Consider the following 20,268-nt stretch of genomic DNA (forward strand, 5'->3'; position numbering starts at 1 on the left):
TGGTTTCTCTTTTATACATGTTTTTTTAAATAAAATACATACACATATAAATTAATAATAAAAATAAATTATTATTAAAATTATAACAATTTTAATAAAATCCTTATTCATATATAATTTACACACACGTACACTCTACATTAGATATGAAATCTCAAAAAATCAATATCTAAACACACTCGACGAACTTGCAAACCTCAACCAGGTCACGCGCCTTTTCTATGGCAATTTTCTTTCTACTTATCCATCTATTTGATTCATTTACACGTAGTTTTGGGTACATGTTACTCATTTGTAATACTCAATAATTTTTTTGGACGTGGAAGAGAAAATTATATTGGTGAGATTTGAATTCTGATTTGATAACATTCGATAACTAATCATTCATGAGGAACTAATTTAATTTTTTGTTAAATAATAAGCATAATTTAATTTAATTTAATTGTTAGAAAAACTCAAATAGTTAGCTTTGTTGAGTAACGGATTTTAAATTAGTATTTAGTGTTTACAGATTAAAAAAGTAAATCTAAAATGTTATCTTTTGATTATAATAAAAATATATTTTATAAAAATATTTTTTATCATTTAATTGAAATATTAAATTAATAATAGTATTTATATTATATATATGTAAGGGTTTTCATATTTTAATAAGATTATTAAAATTTATAAAATAGAAAATAACTTAGTCTTTTCAAAAGGAAAAGTAATTTTACTTAAAAATGAAATTTTAAATTGAAAATTAAAAAAAAATATATTTATAATTTGAATATAAATAGAATTTTTTTATTCTATTTAGAAATAGAATTAAAAAACCAAAGAAAAAAACAAGAGCAATAATAAACAATAACATATAAAATACAATAACATATACACATAAAATAAAAATAAAATAAATAAAAATAAATAATTTATAGAAATAAAATATATAGAATAAGAAAAAAATAAATAATTAATCATTTTATAGTCTATGAGAAAAGAGGATATAATATGAAAAATATAATCGATTCTTGATATTTTTTTAAGTGTTTAAAATATTAAAAATATAAACGATATTTTTTAAAAATATTTTATATGAAATAAACAGAGTTTAAATTATTTTAAATGAAAAATAAGTTAATAAAATTAATAAAATTAATGGTTAATTTGAATAAATTAATCTGTTAACATCATTAAGTTTCAAGAACTATGTGATTACAAATTAAAAAAAAAAAAATTAAATACTAGCTTCACTCCCTCACAATCACATGATATGAGAATTAAAGAATGTGAAGTCCCTTTCCAAATTCGTACCAGCAATTTTTAAATAAAAAAAGAGGAAAAGGAATTTTTTTTTTTCTTTTTTTTTTTTGGGGTGGTCTCCCTTTTGCCCCACGCAAAGTAGACATGGTTGAGAACCTGTGGAATGGATAGAGCTTTCACCCAACAAGAAGAAAGAAACTACCCGACAGCATGAACAGCAACATTACCTTCTTAAGCTTTGTGTTCCATTAGACAAGCTTAGATGCTCCAACAGCCCCAAACACAATTTTCTCTATTTGGTCTTGGGTTCTCAAAATCTCTGTGGAACTTATATAACAAAGCTCCATTCTCAAATGGGATTTTCTTGAAAAGCTTACAGTTTACGGGTATGGTAGTGACAATGGAGGGTTTTATTGAGAAGAATAAAGAAGGTATTCAAGAGATAAATGAAACCTTCGATGAAAATGGAGGTGAAGTGCGGACATTTGGGAATTTGATTGAAGAAAAGGGTAGAGAGAGCAGTTCAAGCTCTGATTTTTTGACGCAGAGCCATAGTAGCTCTGAAGAGGAGTCATCTTCACCTCCTTCATTGGGTTGGCCTATACAGAAACAAGAAGTACCTGATTGCACAAGTAGCAATGGTGCTACTGAGGAAGGAGAGAATCTACATTTGGACGATATGAAGTTAGAGAAAAAGGGGTCTTCAATTTCAGGTGTTAATTCCTTCCTTCTTCTACACTCGTATTATGTATTTTGAAGTTCATGTTAACATGTTTGATGATATGACTCTGGTTTTATGGGGTTATAGAGATTGAGATGATGAAGGAAAGGTTTTCCAAATTGCTTCTTGGAGAAGACATGTCAGGCTGCGGGAATGGAGTTTGCACAGCATTGGCTATTTCAAATGCCATTACTAATCTATCTGGTATCTACATTTTCTATTTGATTGTTTGACTCGTTGATTTGTCAAGGAATTGTTTTTCATATTAATCAGTAATGGTTTTATACATGTAGCTACCCTCTTTGGCCAACTATGGAGGTTAGAGCCTCTACCTCCTGAGAAGAAAGCAATGTGGCGAAGAGAGATGGAATGGCTTCTCTGTGTGAGCGATCACATTGTTGAGTTGATACCCTCTTGGCAGACATTTCCAGATGGAAGTAAGCTTGAGGTATACCTCTATGCTTGCCTGTGTGTTGGCACATTAATTTTTAGAATGTAATCCTTCAAAGTACTGTTTCTTTTCATTAACGCCCCATTGTGGCCAACCATTACATTGCATGGAATAATCTTTATGTTTATTGCTAGCAAATCTGAGTATCAAATATGCCAATTGAGTTGGCCTGTTGATTTATTTTAAATTTTACTGCAAAATGCAAATTCATTATTTCTAGGTCTTAGGCGGCCACCTAGGACAAATGGAGGAAAACATTGCAAAGTGCTGGTGAAAATAGAAATAATTGAGTAATCAAAGTTCTAAGATTGTTCAATTGATAATCCTTCAAAGTGCTGTTTCTTTTTATTAGCACCCCATTGTGGCCAACCATTACATTGCATGGAATAATCTTTATGTTTAATGCTAGCAAATCTGAGTATCAAATATGCAAATTGAGTTGGCCTGTTGATTTTTTTGAAATTTTACTGCAAAATGCAAATTCATTATTCCTAGGTCTCAGGCGGCCACCTAGGACAAATGGAGGAAAACATTGCAAAGTGCTGGTGAAAAATAGAAAGAATTAAGTAATCCAAGTTCTAAGATTGTTCAATTGATAGCAGTAATAATTGGAAACCCTATGTATAACATGGAGCCTGTTTATTCCCACAAATGTTCAAAAAGTAACTATTCCTTCTTATGACTCAGGAATGATTATGAATAGTGAAAATATTTCTGGCAACGAGCAGAAGAAAAAGTTTTATCCTTTCTGAGCTCAAATAGATGAATGATTTCTTGAATGTTGTTGGCTTTTTACGCTGTGATTCAGGTCATGACTTGCAGACCACAGTCAGATCTCTACATAAACCTTCCAGCTCTGCACAAATTAGATAACATGCTTCTTGTAAGATTCACTATCATTACTTAGTTCATAAAATGCTAAATTACTATAAGTCAGTTATGATACATTTTCTTTTTGCAGGAGATATTTGATAGCTTTGACAATGCAGAGTTCTGGTATGTTGACCAAGGGATCTTAGCCTTGGATGCTGATGGGTCATCATCTTTCCGAAGAACCTTTCAGCGCCAAGAGGAAAAGTGGTGGCTACCAGTACCTTGGGTCCCTCCTTGTGGCCTCCATGAAAATTCAAGAAAGCAGTTGCAGCACAAACGTGATTGTGCAAACCAAATATTGAAAGCTGCAATGGCTATCAATAGCATTGCTTTAGCTGATATGGAAGTCCCTGAATCATACTTAGAGGCCCTTCCAAAGGTATGAATTGCATCCTCATTGTGTGAATGGTGTTACAATTACAAAAAAGATGGTTGTTAAAATTCGTTATTGTCCTGGCCTTGTTTTCAGAATGGAAAAGCCAGCTTAGGGGACCTCATTTATCGGTATATTTCATCAGATCAGTTTTCTTCAGAATGTCTGCTTGATTGCCTTGACTTGTCCATGTAACATCAGGCTATAGAACTGGCGAATAGAGTGGAGGCCTCGATCTATGCGTGGCGCAAAAGAATCAACTCTAAACCTGCTAGTAATGCAACTCGGTTCAGTTCAAAGTCATCATGGGAATTAGTAAAGGAGCTGATGACTGACGCAGAGGAGAGAGAATTGCTGGCTGATCGAGCAGAGAGCCTTCTGCTTTACTTGAAGCAGCGGTTCCCTGGCCTTCCACAGACAACTTTAGATATGAGCAAAATACAGCATAACAAGGTTAGTTTGCATTTCTTATCTTATTCAAAAATTTTATTCTCATGAATAGCTTTCAATTTGAATGTCATGATCAAGCAATCAAGTTTTACTGTCATATAGGATGTTGGGAAGTCCATTTTGGAGAGCTACTCAAGAGTTTTGGAGAGCTTGGCATTCAATGTTGTAGCACGGATGGATGATCTGCTTTATGTGGATGATTTGAGTCATTTGACTAAGCATGCAGATCAATTCTCATCAATCTCTAAAGTTAGTGTGATTGCTCCAAAAAGTGTTTCAATTCCATATTCGGTTCCAGTCTCGGGCAGTCCATACAAAACAGCATACGCCACACCTAGCTTTTCACCAGGGCATCTAGTTAGCCCTGCAAAGGGTGACAGATCTCCATTCATGACTAGCAGCAAAATTCCTCAGCAGCGAGGTTTGGGAGTGAAGAAGGTGCTGACAGATTATCTCAGTATTGATAGAAACAGCAAGGATTGTCACAATCCAGCTGAAGGAACAGATTACACAACTCGAAAAGCATCAGCATCTCAAAGTGGAGTTGAATCTTTTGATTTTATAAAAGAAGCAGTCAGCTCAATTGGTTCTCCAGTAGAAGATTTAGTTGTGGGGGAATGAGCTTCGAGAGTGGATCATCTGATGTATATGATGAATTAGGCTGGCTTTTCATGTAGGAAGTTGATTTTAGATCTTTGTAACGAGGTGTCTGTTATGATAATGAGTTGATTGCTTCACATTCATATAAAAAATTTCTCATTTCAACTTAGCACTGTCCAGAAAACAGAAAAAGGCAGAAAAAGGTTAGAAAATATTCATATGAATCTGTTTGTTGGGGCATTCCGAGAATTGAACTCGGGACGTCTCGCACCCTAAGCGATAATCATAGCACTAGACCAAGTGCCCACGCCTCATAGAATAGTGCCGTAGACATAAAGATAAATATAAAACAAGTTAAATTTGTTGCCCCGATTCCCTGGTTTTGCAATTTTTTTTTTCTTTCCCACTTCTATTCACATAACTTCAAATCATGTTAGCTCAAAAAAAAAAAAAAACTTCAAATCATTGATACGATGTCAGAAAGATATTTTGCAATTAGCGAAATCAGTGACTCACAATCTATGTAATTTAGCCATAAGGCAATGCGTTTCATAAGTCGGTCGTTGTAGTATAGTGGTGAGTATTCCCGCCTGTCACGCGGGCGACCCGGGTTCGATCCCCGGCAACGGCGAAGTTGATATTTTTTTAACGATATTTTTTCTTTTCCATTTCCTCAAAATATGATTGCCAGGTTCCTTTCAGGGAAAAAAAATCTATGAGGTTAGTGCGTTGGGCTAGGCCAAGGCCTAATTCATAGGAGTGGACTGCTGAATTCCCAGTTCGTTTTACAGTAGAATAAAGAGACTGAATTCAGCTGCCTTGCAAGGCAGTGTACATCCTCAATAACTGTCTGAATATCAGCTGGGGTGATTTCCCTTGAAGAGCTTGAATTACCACCAACGAATGATAAGGAGCATGTCTGTTCCTTGAAGTTGTGTGTGAGCATAACAGCTAACAGAATGGCTTCCCTGCAAACTACGCTTTTAAATATTTTGAGTGCTTTACACTTTGAGCAATACATAATTGTTACGTCATATTTTTACTTGTGAATTTTTATGGTAACTTTATTTTTTATAAAGTAAGTATTATTTTATTGGTAACTAATATTAAATGAATTGCTTACGTCTAATTCAATGATAAATTATTTAAAATAAAGATAAAATAAATTAAAATTAAAGTAATTATAGAAGACATCTAACACCTCCCCCAGTTACTCATACACCTCCCCCAGTTACTCATCTATGCTTGAAATGAATAGCTTGGCATTACAAGAGCCCAACGTAGCCAAATCCCAAATATTTTCTGAACAGCGCGAGGTCTGTGGTGGTTGGCTCAAAGTTGGTTACACGTCTCCTCACAAAATGGAAGCTTTATTGGAAGAAGCTGTCTGTTTCTGTTTATGGCAATGGAGTTTTAAAGAACAACTGTGATGGCTGGATATTGAACTCTTTTAAAATACAGATCCTCACTGAGAGGATAACATCTGTTTATAATTGGAAAGAACAGGATGATATTTTAGTGGAGACACCAACCTTGATAAGGCAAAGAAGTAGTAAATGATGCCAACTGCAAATTTGCTAAAGCAAGTGCTGCAACAATATATGTGCGTCTCTTATTTGTTTCGTTAGTGCTACCTCCATTATAATTAGTGGGCAGAAGTTGCAAGCGCCTTCGTCGCTCTTCTTACAGTATAAAAGCTGTCCATAGAGGGAGAGTTTTTGCATCCCAAATTAGCAGAGAGGATTCTTATATTACACATAAATGGAGGCTTCACTAAAGTTGTTCTGCCTTTTGGGCTTGTTTGTGCTTGTGAGCATTGCTGGAGGGGTTCAAGGGGCTGGAGAATGTGGAAAATCTTCTCCAGATAAGGAAGCACTTAAGTTAGCTCCTTGTGCAGAGGCAGCACAAAATGAGAATGCTGCTGTGTCAGATAGCTGCTGCCTTCAGGTGAAGAGTATTGGCCAGAACCCAAGCTGTCTTTGTGCTGTGATGCTTTCAAACACTGCCAAGGAATCTGGAATCAAGCCTGAAATTGCCATTACCATCCCCAAGCGATGCAACATTCCTAACCGTCCCGTGGGTTACAAGTGTGGAGGTTGGTAGCATTTATGCTTCCTCAATTATTTATGGTCATTCATTTCTACCTATAGATCACTATTCAGCTAAGCTCACAATTGCTGGTTTTTTTTTTTTGCAGCTTATACACTTCCATGATTGGATATCCTGCAGAATAAGCCCAAAATGAAGTACTTGAATGCTGGTAGCCACATGTGAAGAGGCTAGTAGCAACTAGCAACTAGATTGTACTAGTCTTCTCTTTTTAATAAAATGCAAGCAGCTTGAATGTATCCATCCTGAATAAATGTTCAGCAACTTTATCTGCCGATCTTTTTAATATTCCCTGCACTTATAATATCTTCAAGAAACCTTAAAAATAACTCCAGTACCATGAAACCACATCTCATTAATTATCCTTGAAAAATCTAACAGTTAACTAGCTTAGAACTCGGTGTTCCAAACCACAAATACTTTAGTATGTGTCGGCAACATTCAAATGGAAGAATATCGCAATCAGATTCAGCTTTACTAAAAGTATGTCTGCAGGATCTTTTGCGCACGGCTTAGAAATCTTCTTCAACTGCCGAGCCTTTCTCCAACTTTTGAAAGGCATCGTCCCACACGACCATGGAAAAGGACTGCATCAAATCTGTGGATCACATTTCTGATAGGGAATACAAAGCAAGCAGGGCATTTGATGTCAAACTCACGATAAGACATTGACAGGACTGTTTGAACGCGAAAACACAGTGCAAGATAATTCTGACACGGGACCACGCCCACGAAGACTGTCTGCAAGTCCGAACCAGTTACTGGAACGAGGCCCTAAGATGAGGTAAGACTTCGTGACGATGTCGACCAGGAGCTTTCTTGAATATCCATGCATCCCAGTGACCAAAATGTTTTGACCACTCACAAAATATCATCTACATGGCTTCCAATGTTCACAAGAAAACGAGCCTCATAAGACTCGGATTAAAATATCATCGTCGCATTAGTAGCTTCGCGAGACAGGGTACTTTTGTCAAAGTCAAAAGATAATAGAAATCCAAGAAAAATTATGCATTTGAATTTCCAGAAACAAACTGAGGAAGTGAGGATCATGTGAAAGAATCTTTATGCTCTATCCTGATAATGGAAGTTCGTCCTATATATAAGAAACTCAATTGGAAATCTTTCAATTTCGGATTCTTTGAACCAACCTTACAGTTTCCAGAGTGACCACAAAGTTCACTGCAAAGGGGGATTTTAGAGGCAGAACAAATCTATCCAAAATTTAAACTTGTTCATATTTACAGTTTTAGGTAAGATAAGGGTGAGAAGAGGGAGTGCATGCAATGTATCCATCCTTACAAGCTCCTAAACCAAACATCTTTTATGTTAAAAAAAAAAAAAATACAGGCATGTTAATTTTTCATACAAGTATACATTTAGATGAAGGAAAACCGCCCATCTGCTATGGTCTGCCTGCTACTTCACATCTTCCACGTAAAGAAAGGTAAACTGAGGTGCTGCCCCATTTTATCTATTACCTGCAAAGCAATAAGTTGTTATGAGGACCTAGGATGAAAGAAGGGAAAAAAGAGAACGTGACAGACCATTTTTTTTCAAAAGAAAAAAACTATGTAATACACAAATAGCAAAATAATGTCCAATGGGATTCATGCAGCTGCTTGTGGCTTCAAATCAGATAACTTCAATTACGTTTTCTTCTAACTGTTAATAATCATAGCCAGTTATGTGATTCAACAGAAACAGAGCATTAAAATCTTCGAGGCATAGGCGTACCAGTTTCTATTCCATCACACCTCAAAAAGCCCAACTCATTGCAAAAACTAGGAAACTCCGACCAATGTATATGGCAAGAGATCATTATAAAGTTAATCATCAATAATTCAAAGAACAAATATTATGAAGTACATGGCAGTCCCAACAATGGCATGAACTCAATAAAGTCTTTTAACCTATATGATCTCTATAACTAAAAGAAAGCCAACCGAAGAGGTGGGAGCATCATCATACATATGAAGCTCGAGCATGTTTATACCTTAGGCATATATAAAAAAGAAAAAGGAAGTCTCAAACCCCTTTGAAAAATATCTACTCCCAGGCGTCTTTTAAGAAATAAATACCTAGGTGATCATATGTCATGGCAGGTGACATTTTAGTAGTAGAGAGACCCTGAAGGGGGAAAAAATAAACAAAGATGTCAGTGAAGTACGGAAATTTCTCTGAAGTCCTATCCATGGTGTTATATCATAATCACATAATCGTACCCTGCCACCAGTTTCCTCTTGAAGCACTTCCAGAGTCATCTTCTGCCCCATCTTTGTTGAACTGATGAGAGAATAGAAATAGCAATTATCAAAAAATTACTCAGTTTTTAGACTGCAAGCTAATAATGATATGATGATGCATAGCAGACCAACACTAATGATGCATCCAATATTTCCTCTTGTCCAGCGGAACAAAACAGGATTTGTGCAGAAATACAAGGAAGAGTCCACCTAGTTCATTCAATCAAATTTAAATCTTTCATCCCTATATTTACCCTGATGTTAAACTAAACTAAACTAAACTAAACTCCTAAATACAATATGATTTTCAGAGGAAAAAAAAAAAAAAACAATATGATTGATGAAACCTCTTCTCTACTGCTAGATGAGAAAAGTTTTGCATCTCAAATCACATATTTGAAAAGGAAAGGAAACAAAAAAAAAAAAAAAAAGCCTCACCAAACTATAATTTCATTTCATAGTTTCTTACGAGGAAAAACAGAGTAGATTTCTAGTTTGGCATTCAAATAAGATGAATTGTGCTGTGCATACGGGGAGCTTCAAGGAAAAAAAAAAAATATATATATATATATATATATATATATATATATATAGTTTTGCACTAATTTAAACTCACCATTGAGGTCATACTAGAGCTCTGGCTATTCTGGGGATGATGATAGATGTCTTGACCACCATAATAGATTGACGAACTCAGATGGCATGGTTGTACTCTTTGTTCCTGATAAAGGGAACTTACATCTCTACTTGGCATGTTCTGACCTTCACCCTTGTTGCTTTTAGAAGTGTCATCTGAAAATACAACAGGACGACTCAGATGAATCAAGGTGTTAATGGAGATGAAAATTGGGTAAAGATCATAGGTTTAAGCTGAACTACTGATTAAAACAGCATAATATATAATAACATAGTTATTAAAATACATCCCAACCTATAAACTTAAATTTCTAACAATAAAAGTCGTGATATAACATGCTCCGTAACATGCCCTTCATGCCAAAGCTTTAAGAGTTGGTTTCATTCTACGATGCATTCCCTATTACACCCCTTCATGCAAAAGCCCTTTGGGCTTCAATGAGTGGATTAGCACTACCTTGTGCTGAAAATTTTAATTACAAAAATAAAGGTGGCATACAATATTAGTGAACTTTGTTTGGGAGCAAGATTTTGGACGTAAAGTAAGGATTAAGTATGAATTTTTAAAGTAAGGGTACATAAAAACTAAAAAAAAAAAAAAAAAAACAATGGTTACATGGATCACTTGTTTGAGAGGAAGATTTTTTTCAAAAAGATAGAAGATTATTCATGGGTTTTTAAAGGTTTTCAAAGCCTCCAAAGCTATCATTTTTTTAACACCACAAATTGGCGAGTTTTGAGAGTTTTGGAAGTTCTGGTAAAGAATACTTTATTCTCCGAGTTATACTTTATAAATTTTAAAATTTCATACTTTAAAACATATTCCTCTACAAAAAGATATTACACTTAATATTCACAAAAAAAAAAAAAAAAAAAAAAACACTTAACCTCACTTGCACATACCTTCCACCCAAACAACATAAGATTACTAAACTATCTCTACCATACCTTTCTCCCCAAACAAAATGAGACTAAAAAGACTTATTGCTACCTTTACTTTACTTTACTATTAAAAATTAATTAAATATTAAATTTATGTTTTAACCATAATAACACTAAAATAATAAACAACTTTTTCTAACTACTTTCAACATATCTAATGATGCTTTAAACAACCTTAGTCACTAATTCAATTGCGGTTGAGAACACAAGAATAAGCTCCCTTCAAAAATAATTAGGATAATAGTGAATGAAACAGTAAAATTATGTTATAAATGTCAATAAAGCTATAAGGAAACATAAAAAGGTATTTAATCTATATCTATTATTCAAACCTGGAGCTCCAGGTTTGGTGTTCCAAGCTTCATTTGCAGAATCTTGTTTATTTCCAAAGACTTCAGATCGTAGTAAACCTCTCCCCAGCACCTGAACCAACATCAAAGTGATAAATTGCAAACAAATAAATCTCTCTCTCTCTCTCTCTCTCTCTCTCTCTCATATCACAAAAACAAGTTGCCTATGGGTGGTTGAAGAGAATTAAAAAAATGGGTAGCTATCCATTCTTAGAACTTATTAAAATCATGTCAGGCCTCATTGTCAGACTTATCGTCAACTGCTCTTATCAGTATTTAACCAACAAGCAGATAAACCTCAATAGTCAACAGCAATCAAAAGAATAACATAAAAAATACAGAAATGGAATCTTAATCGCATTAAACCCCTAAACAGGACAAGTGATTTATAGAATTCATAGACAAAGAATTCACCTCTATTAAAATTAAAAGTCAAGAAATGTAGAATATCCCGCCAACATCACATGAATGCCATAATTTTCTTTTCTTTGAAGAAGAAAAAAAAGATTCAAGCCTTAAAGATTCAAAGAAAATTAATACCTTAGAAGGAGGTGCGAATATAGAGCCAAAAATCCCAGTTGAAGATGTAGAATCCTTGGAGGTGGAGCCAAAAAGTTCAGAAGTGAAGGAAGAAGACGAGGCCAACTGCTTTCCCTCCATTTCTCACCCTTCCTTAAACCTCTATTTCTCTTGCAAAGAATATTTGTAAATACACTGAACTCAAATACCAATACCAACCCGTCAAAGATAAAAGAGAGGTTGATATACGTTGCAAGTTCTGGCCTAGAAATAAACAGAGCTTAAGAATGAAATGAATAGGAAGAGGGGAAGAAGAAAATGATGATGATGGAGGAAGAAAGAAGCCGAAGGAAACAGAAAAAGCGAGAGATAGACACGTGAAGAAGGAGCGTTTGGTTTTTGTGTAGAGAGAAACGAAACTGCTGCACACCATTTTATAAGGAAAAAATAATAATAATAATATATTTTTTTTTCTGTTGTTGTCCCCGTCATTTTCCTCTTATTTTGAGATTTTTTTTTTTTATTTTAAGATTTTTTTTAACATCCGATTCAGATTTTAAAATCCACTCGACACTATTAAATCAAAATTCATTTATGATAAATTTAATTATTAATAAATTAATTTTTTTATAATTAAATTAAATTTCTTAATTAAAATTTTTTAATAAATTAAATTTAATTCTATAGATAATTACTTATCTTTATAAATACATTTTATTTTATTACTAATTATCATTTAAATAATTTAATAATAATTAATTTAATAATAAATAAAAAATAAAATAATTATTAAAATAAATTTATATAATAATAAAATCATAAAAGTAATAAACTTTATATAAAATAATATTTTATTTTTAATAAAGTAATTACTTAAATTAATGTAAAAATAATTTAGTTTAAACTAAATATTATTATAAATTATAATTAACAAAATTAGTATTATTTTATTATTATAAAATATAAAAATTAGATAATTTTCTTTTTAAAAAAAATTAAATAAATTTACTTTTACTTTAGGTAGAATAATTATAATTTCACCCACTGAATTTTCGTACGGTCGGTAGATTTTTGCCAAGTGTAACAATCAGCTGACCGAGTGGGGCCTACATATGAGTCCCAACGATTTACTGCCACGAGTACCCCTAGTGGATAATACCAACCGGAATCTACAAAATTTATGGGGCCTTTGCTATTGTTATTTTATTAAAGGATAATTTATAATCAAGTATACCAAAACTTACACTATTTTTTTTCTTTTGCATAATAATTTATTTTTCATATTTTATTTTGCTAACAAATTAATCCCTTTATTAAAATATAATTCAATTGTAATTTATTCTAAAAATAATAATAATTTATTATCATCACAGAAATATAAATAATGATATACATAAAATAAGTTATTATGTTGCTTAGTTTCATAATATATAATATAATAAATTTATTGGATACTATTAAGGTTAAAGAAGATTGTATAATCTGATTTAATTTAATGATTAAAAATATATTATTTATTTAATATATTTTAAATTCGAGTCTATACATTTTTTATTTTTTTATAAAAAAAATTAATTATTTAGAATTTGTTATTATAAGTTTATTAAAAAAAATAATTTCATTATCAATGATGTTTAGTTTAATAACAAGCATTAAAATCTTTTGCGCGATGTTGTGGATGTTTTTATTTTATTATATTAATAAAATAAAATAAAATAAAAAATATTTATATTAAAAATATATTAAACTCTGCTTTATGATAATATAAAATATTATATTTATTTGGATTTGAATGAACAAAGTCGTATGAGAATCAATACATGAAGGAAGGAGAAGATCTATATATATTCACAGAAGTCTGAAGGTATCAAATGAGCATAAGTATAAGAACTGAATAGTCGAGAAGAGCTAGCCATGAGTATTAATGAGATGGTTTGAATGGAAGTGGCTTGATAAAACTGCATTTGTGTGTGTTCTCTAATGCTTCTGAACTATTCTCTCTTTGAACCATTCATCCTATAGGCAAATTCTTTAAAGACATTTGAGAATTCTACATCTGGCTGACAAACTATCAATCAAATGAGACTAATAATAATAATAATAATAATAATAATAATAATAATAATAAATAATAATAATAATAATAAATAATAATTAATGTCAATCAAAATTTTATAATTTTAAAATAGTATTTATAGAAAAAAATAAAAAATGTGCATCAATCAAAATTTTACTATTTTAAAATAGTATTTATAGAAAATATAAAAAATTGTATAAAAATATTACTAAAATAGATCAATAATTTTTTTTTCATTATACTTTTGATATGAAATTCTTATATTTCATTAATATAATCTAGATTTATAAAGTAAAATTCATTTTATCTTAAAATTGGTTAAATAAAAATAATGATTTAAAGTAAATTTAATAATTAAATAATTAAAAAATAAATAAAATAAAAAAATATTAAAAATATTTAAAAAATAATTTAAATTCTTATATCAACACTTATGTGATTTGAATAAATAAAAGTTTAAAAATTAAAAAAAAATAAATCACCTAAATTAAATTTTGAAGGGATTCAAGTGTCCTTCCTACTTAAGAAGATTTAACTAATTAAAAAGGGAAAAAAAAATTGAACAGCATGTTAAAAGATTTTAAGATATATATGTAAAAATTAAAAAAAAAAATATTTTTAATAATAAAATAAAAAAATTAAAATAAAAAATCCAAAAATAGAGAACCATAACATGATCAGATTATTAATAACCTTGTAACAGTGAATTCCATTTTAATAAAATAAAATTATTTTAATGAAAATAATAATTAAATAATTTAAAAGTAATTGAAATTAAAATATAAAAGTTGAAATTGTGTGTGTTGGAGGGGGGAGGGTGTAAGGCGGACAGCCTGTTACCCCGTGAGGATTGGCCAAACCCAGCCAAGCCGTAGGCCTATGAGATGGTATAAGGGCACGATTGATGAGAATGAGAAGTTTGGCGGACACTTTTATAAATATGGAAAAGTCCAGGGGGGTGTGATGGGTGAGACATACTGATGTCTCCTCCTGCCAGAGGTCACTATGCTCCAAATGCTCTTTAGGGGGGTGAGACTAGTTGGCCATGGGTGAGCACGGTCGGGCACGATCGGGCCCAGCTAGTCTCCGAAATTTGGTGTCAAGCTCTCCACCATCCCCGGGGTCACTGGCGCAAGGGCGTGACTCTAAGTGAGCTCCCTACGTACTCATTGTACTAGGCGGCGGGCATCGGGCTCTCGAGAGATAGGGACTCGGTGTCTCCATGAAGAAGGAGCTTCATGGACACTACAAGGCCGAGGGGCTTGTAGTGCGCGTCTCTCCTAGGCCCGAGGTTTCGGTATAAGGCCGACGATGCTGCTCGGTATACGGGCCAATGTTGTTACTCGGTATAGGGGAACAAATATTATACTTTGGCTTTGGGTTCAGCCATACGGTTGGATGTTGCTTGTTGCCTTACTTTCGAACGATGCGTGTTGCTAGGTTTTCGGATGATGCTGGAGGATGTACACGATGAAGGGCGACATCGTGCTACAATGAATATCAAGGCTCGGTGATTGGGCTGAGATACGGGAAAGACCCTCGATAAGGATATTAGAGTTCCCCTTTAAGGGAAAAAAACCCTTGAATACGAGTAGGCTGGCCTAGATTGGGTGGAAGTCTAGGCGCCGCACGGGACTACTGTCCGAGCTAGGAAGTGGCCCCGTGACAGTTGGTATCAGAGCAAGGTCAGTGCTCGTGATGGATTTTAATCCATACCTCCCTTGAGAAACCGTCGATTGTGTAATGCATACAAGATGCAAAAATAGTGAGAAACGATGGAAGCGATGAAAGCCAATCGTGTGTTCACCTTGAGAAAGGGTGAGCGGAGTATGTAACCCCGAAATGGGGGAAGGGCATGATGTCCTTGTTAGAAACATATTGTGGCATGCACAACGTATAGGTAATATGTTGGGCAAATGAGTATTCTTGATGTTGTTGAGCCCTGAAGAGGTGGTATGCGAGTGCAGTACACCAATTGGGGCTCCTCAATGCAAAGGATGCTAACGTGGGCAAAACGGTGTGCGAAGTTGGCAAATGACATTTGCCAAGCAAGTAACATCATTTGAGACTTTGGTCGGATAAAAATGAGGCGATCGATATTGAGAAAACACTAGAAAATATGGGGCAAGTAGCCCTAAAGCCATTGAGATGGTGAACAACCCTTATCGGGTGATGAGATGCAATACTCGGGATTGCTTAAAAGACTGGGAGAGTCTTCAAGATGTATGGGGACGGGTAAGCCCCAAGGATTGATAAGACGATTGCGAATCGTTAATAGACTGTGAAAGTCTTTCGAGATAGGGGGTGTTCTATCCCCCAAGAGATTAAGAAACCGATGGCGTATCTCATTGATATGGTGTCTTACCCTAGTTGGGGTACGAGTTGGAATTCGGGAGCTACTTATTGGCTATGAAAGCCTTCAAAAATACCTTAACGGATTGCTAAGCCGATAAAGTATTTTGTGCGGGTAAAGAGATGGGAAAATTCGAGATAGCTAATGGTTATGAGAACCTTCGGAATGATGGGTTGAAATACCCAAATCGGTATGGAGATGGTTGTTTTCTCCTTGGAGAATGCCATTGCGGTTGGCTGCTATAACCTTCAAATGAAGGATGAGAAATGCATTGAGTCCCTTGAGATAATAATGTTGCTATCCTATGGATAACATAGAAAATGAAACTGTTGCTAGAGGGCAACTTGAGGCGAGACGGTCCTTGAAGGCCATCGATGGCAAGTTCGGCTTATGTGTGGATTATATTGAATCCCACTTAATTACGAGGCGATAGATGCTAAGAGCGGCTGAAGTAAAATTCAGCTATGAGATAAATTCGGAAAAGGGACAGGTGGATCCCAAATCATGCTGCGTAGAAATTGATATGGCTTGCGAAAAGCCTAGAAAGGGAATAAAACCCAAGGTCCCATTTCGGAGGTAACGAGTTGGCTGGTGGTAACACGAGAAAGGGCGGAGGCCCAATTGTGCGTGTAAGCACTATAAAGTTGCGTTGGCAAATGGTAGCCCAAATGTCCCTATGAAACTTAAAGTTTCGGATACCTAGTACTGGTAACTAGGTCATAATACTGATGGTGGTAGCTTATATGAGAAAAGCTCACCAAAACAATCGTAAAATACGAGATGGTGCTGTTCAGAGCCACATGGTGATAAAAGTGGTGATACCACGTGTGGGAGGGCTGCACGCCTCATTAGATGTAATCTTTTGAGGAGAGGGTAATGACTCCCCGATGAATTGGGTGTGCCAATAGAGCTTGAGGCCACCTTGAATACCTATGAAGTGAGAATACATAGAGATGATGAAGCACTTGTCAAGTGACATTGAGTTATGGGCAAACGAATGATCTTGGGATCACAATTGTGACGATAGGAGTGTCAAATAGAGTTCCAAACATTTGTGGGAAATCTAAGCAATTGTGATGTCCAAGCATTTAGATTGCGATAACGAGATGAGCTTGATAACTGTGGCAGTCGTGTATATGTGTTTTTCACCGAGGAAACAAAAATAAGAAGCATGTGGGATAAGAGAAGTCCCTCGAAGCGATTTTATGAAATTTTGCAGGTGGAGAGTGCAATCATGAGCAATATGGTAGCCCATCGAGGTGTCAACCACATTCCAAGTGGAAGACGAGAAGTAGCAAAAGGTGGAGACCTCAAGAGAACATGAATGCAAAACTCACTTGGTGGTGCCCAAGATGAATCAAAACCAAACAGAAAGAGAACGAGGCGAGCGAAAGCAATTGGTAGCCGAGAATTATTTATCATCGATAAGCGATAGCATCAAGAGACGGGTATACCAACAATGGGTGTGCAGTAAGAAATGAGGGCAAGCCTAACTGGAGCAATGAGTCCCACGAGCATAATGGGAGTTCCCGAGAGGAACGTGGCAATACACGAAATCGGTAATGTGTCAGTTTCGGTATTCATTTACATGATGAATATGTTGTTCATTATTGGCAACTGTAATATTAAGCATATATTCGAAATCGAATACTATTGCTTTCGTATGCTTGAGTTCATGTATAACACTGTTTTGTATTGTGATTATTTTGCGAGGTACTTACAATGGTGTGATCATAAGGCAAAGCCACAAGAATGACTTAGCGAAGGCCCAATGAGATTCATGCGGAGGCATGTTAATCACAATACGGAGAAATGAAGCATCGGAGGAACCATCACGAAATGAGACATACAGAATTAAGTGGGGGAGTGTGCAGATAATTGAATAGATCCATCGAAGTGAGAACTCATCGGGAGGCAATGCCATAGCAATAATAGCGGCAGGCGACAGATTGTTGAGCATCAAAGTGGGACGGAATGTCACAAGGAAGAAAATAGTAATGTCATTATTAATCAAGCGGGGCAACCATTCCATCATTGATCGAGTGGGGCAACCATGCCATAATCCTAGTAGGAGGATGATACGAAGAAAGGGTATGAAGACATACACAAGTTCACATAAAGAATACATAAGGGAATCACGAGATTAATATGTGAGAACCAGATATGATGAAAGATTTGAAGAGGCACAAGATATTTGGGGGAGAGCTTTGTTCAACATGGTGACTAACTTGGAGAGGCACAAGATGTTCAGGAGAGCATTGTTCAATAAGAGGTGTTCGGGGCAAATCGATGAGGACATCGATTGTCTAAGTGGGGGAGAATGTAAGGCGGACAGCCCGTTACCCCGTGAGGATTGGCCAAACCCAGCCAAGCCGTAGGCCTATGAGATGGTATAAGGGCACGATTGAAGAGAATGAGAAGTTTGGCGGACACTTTTATAAATATGGAATAGTCCAAGGGGGTGTGATGGGTGAGACATACTGATGTCTCCTCCTGCCAGAGGTCACTATGCTCCAAATGCTCTTTAGGGGGGTGTGACTAGTTGGCCATCGGTGAGCACGGTCGGGCACGATCGGGCCAGCTAGTCTCCGAAATTTGGTGTCAAGCTCTCCACCATCCCCGGGGTCACTGGCGCAAGGGCGTGACTCTAAGTGAGCTCCCTACGTACTCATTGTACTAGGCGGCGGGCATCGGGCTCTCGAGAGATAGGGACTCGGTGTCTCCATGAAGAAGGAGCTTCATGGACACTACAAGGCCGAGGGGCTTGTAGTGCGCGTCTCTCCTAGGCCCGAGGTTTCGGTATAAGGCCGACGATGCTGCTCGGTATATGGGCCAATGATGCTATTCGGTATAGGGGAACAATATTATACCTTGGCTTTGGGTTCAGCCATACGGTCGGATGTTGCTTGTTGCCTTGCTTTCGGACGATGCGTGTTGCTAGGCTTTCGATGGATGTTCGAGGATGTACACGATGCAGGGCGACATCGTGCTACAAGGAATATCAATGCTCGATGATCGGGCTAAGATACATGGGAGATCCTCGATAAGGATATTAGAGTTCCCCTTTAAGGGAAAAAAACCCTTGAATACGAGTAGGCTGGCCTAGATTGGGTGGAAGTCTAGGCGCCGCACGGGACTACTGTCCGAGCTAGGAAGTGGCCCCGTGACAGAGGGGGCGTTGTTTTGAAAAGGAGGGAGGAAATCGAAAAAATAAAAATTATTAATGCAGTGAACAGTATTTTAGTTATCATTTTAGATTCAGTTTATTTTGTAAAAAGTAATTTATATATGAAATTTTTTAAAAAATTTTTTTTTTCATTATGTCATTTATATATAAATAGGGGTGCAATAAGCCAAGCCATTCGTGAGCTACTCGAGACTTGGCTTTATAAAAGCTTAATTTAGTTCGGCTCATTTTCTAATTAAGCCGAGCTCGAACTTAACAGCATTTGGTTCGCACTCGAGTTTGAGCTCGGTTAATTTACAGATTCGCGAGTTAACTCGTTAAATAGGCTCACAATTTGACTCGTTGAACAGGCTAGTAATAAGCTCGTGAATAAGTTCATAAATAGACTCATTTTAAGGCTCGTTCATAAGTTTGTGAACTAGCTCATTCACAAAAACATTCATATTAATAATTATAATTTATAATGTTATAAATATATTTATTTTATTTATGTTGCAAATATAATTATTTTATTTATGATTGTTTTGAAAATAATTTATAAAAAATATATTATTTAAAATTATAATATAATTAATATATAAAATATAATTATTTGTAATTTATTTTTTTAAATAAAGTTAATTTGTATAAAAATAAAATCATAATATTAAATATATGGTCCCAATATAATAAAATAATATATTATTAAATATTTTATTATCATATAAAATTATAACATAATCAAAATAAGAAGTGTATTTATAAAATATAATTATTTGTATATTAAATATAATTTTTATAAAAAATAAGGTAATTTTTATATGAGAAAAAACTTTAAAATATTATATAATAAGTACATACAAATTATTTTAAATTATTTTAGCTGTATTAAAGCACTAAATAAATCAGAACTTAATTACGTAATTTTTGTTATAGTCATACGACTTAAAATATGAATTCATCTCTCTCTTCCTCTTTTTTTCTATATTTTAAACTTTTAAAAAATTAAATTTTAAGTTTAATACTAATCATTTTAACAATTATTATTATTTTCTCTCTTTACAATCTCTCTCGCTTATTTTTTTTTATTAACACTAACTAATTTATTCATATATTAATATTACTATCTATAACATCTATTTTCTAGTATTTATTTTTAT

General features: G+C 34.5%; 3 protein-coding genes and 1 non-coding gene across 5 annotated transcripts; 3 read left to right on the top strand and 1 right to left on the bottom strand.

The window, feature by feature from the left end:
* The first annotated feature begins 1,365 nt into the window (after positions 1-1,365).
* On the top strand, positions 1,366-5,017 carry LOC110648994 (rop guanine nucleotide exchange factor 7-like). The gene is made up of 7 exons (XM_058147072.1): positions 1,366-1,955; positions 2,051-2,167; positions 2,257-2,411; positions 3,223-3,297; positions 3,376-3,666; positions 3,862-4,113; positions 4,213-5,017. The coding sequence occupies exons 1-7, from the start codon at positions 1,505-1,507 to the stop codon at positions 4,729-4,731; spliced, it is 1,860 nt and encodes a 619-aa protein (XP_058003055.1). The 5' UTR covers positions 1,366-1,504; the 3' UTR covers positions 4,732-5,017.
* Positions 5,018-5,269: 252 nt separating this feature from the next.
* TRNAD-GUC (transfer RNA aspartic acid (anticodon GUC)) lies at positions 5,270-5,341 on the top strand. The gene has a single exon. It is a non-coding gene; the product is annotated as a tRNA-Asp (tRNA).
* A 469-nt stretch (positions 5,342-5,810) lies between these two features.
* Positions 5,811-7,094, top strand: LOC110649001 (uncharacterized). Its single transcript, XM_021803396.2, has 2 exons — positions 5,811-6,805; positions 6,908-7,094. Exons 1-2 carry the CDS (start codon positions 6,472-6,474, stop codon positions 6,922-6,924), a joined length of 351 nt encoding a protein of 116 aa, XP_021659088.2. The 5' UTR covers positions 5,811-6,471; the 3' UTR covers positions 6,925-7,094.
* An 840-nt stretch (positions 7,095-7,934) lies between these two features.
* On the bottom strand, positions 7,935-11,926 carry LOC110649000 (uncharacterized). Of its 2 annotated transcripts, none has more exons than XR_002493690.2 (6): positions 11,534-11,926; positions 10,976-11,066; positions 9,682-9,857; positions 9,045-9,105; positions 8,816-8,949; positions 7,935-8,300 (listed from the first exon to the last, which is right to left on the bottom strand). XR_002493690.2 is itself a non-coding variant. In XM_021803395.2 (6 exons), the coding sequence occupies exons 1-5, from the start codon at positions 11,651-11,653 to the stop codon at positions 8,933-8,935; spliced, it is 465 nt and encodes a 154-aa protein (XP_021659087.2). In that variant the 5' UTR covers positions 11,654-11,926; the 3' UTR covers positions 7,935-8,300; positions 8,901-8,932. The 2 variants fall into 2 exon arrangements, 1 of the variants encoding a protein (XP_021659087.2); XM_021803395.2 differs by having other exon boundaries at positions 8,901-8,949.
* Positions 11,927-20,268: the final 8,342 nt, after the last annotated feature.

The sequence above is a fragment of the Hevea brasiliensis genome, chromosome 5 (genome assembly GCF_030052815.1).
Source record: "Hevea brasiliensis isolate MT/VB/25A 57/8 chromosome 5, ASM3005281v1, whole genome shotgun sequence".
Lineage (NCBI taxonomy): Eukaryota > Viridiplantae > Streptophyta > Magnoliopsida > Malpighiales > Euphorbiaceae > Hevea > Hevea brasiliensis.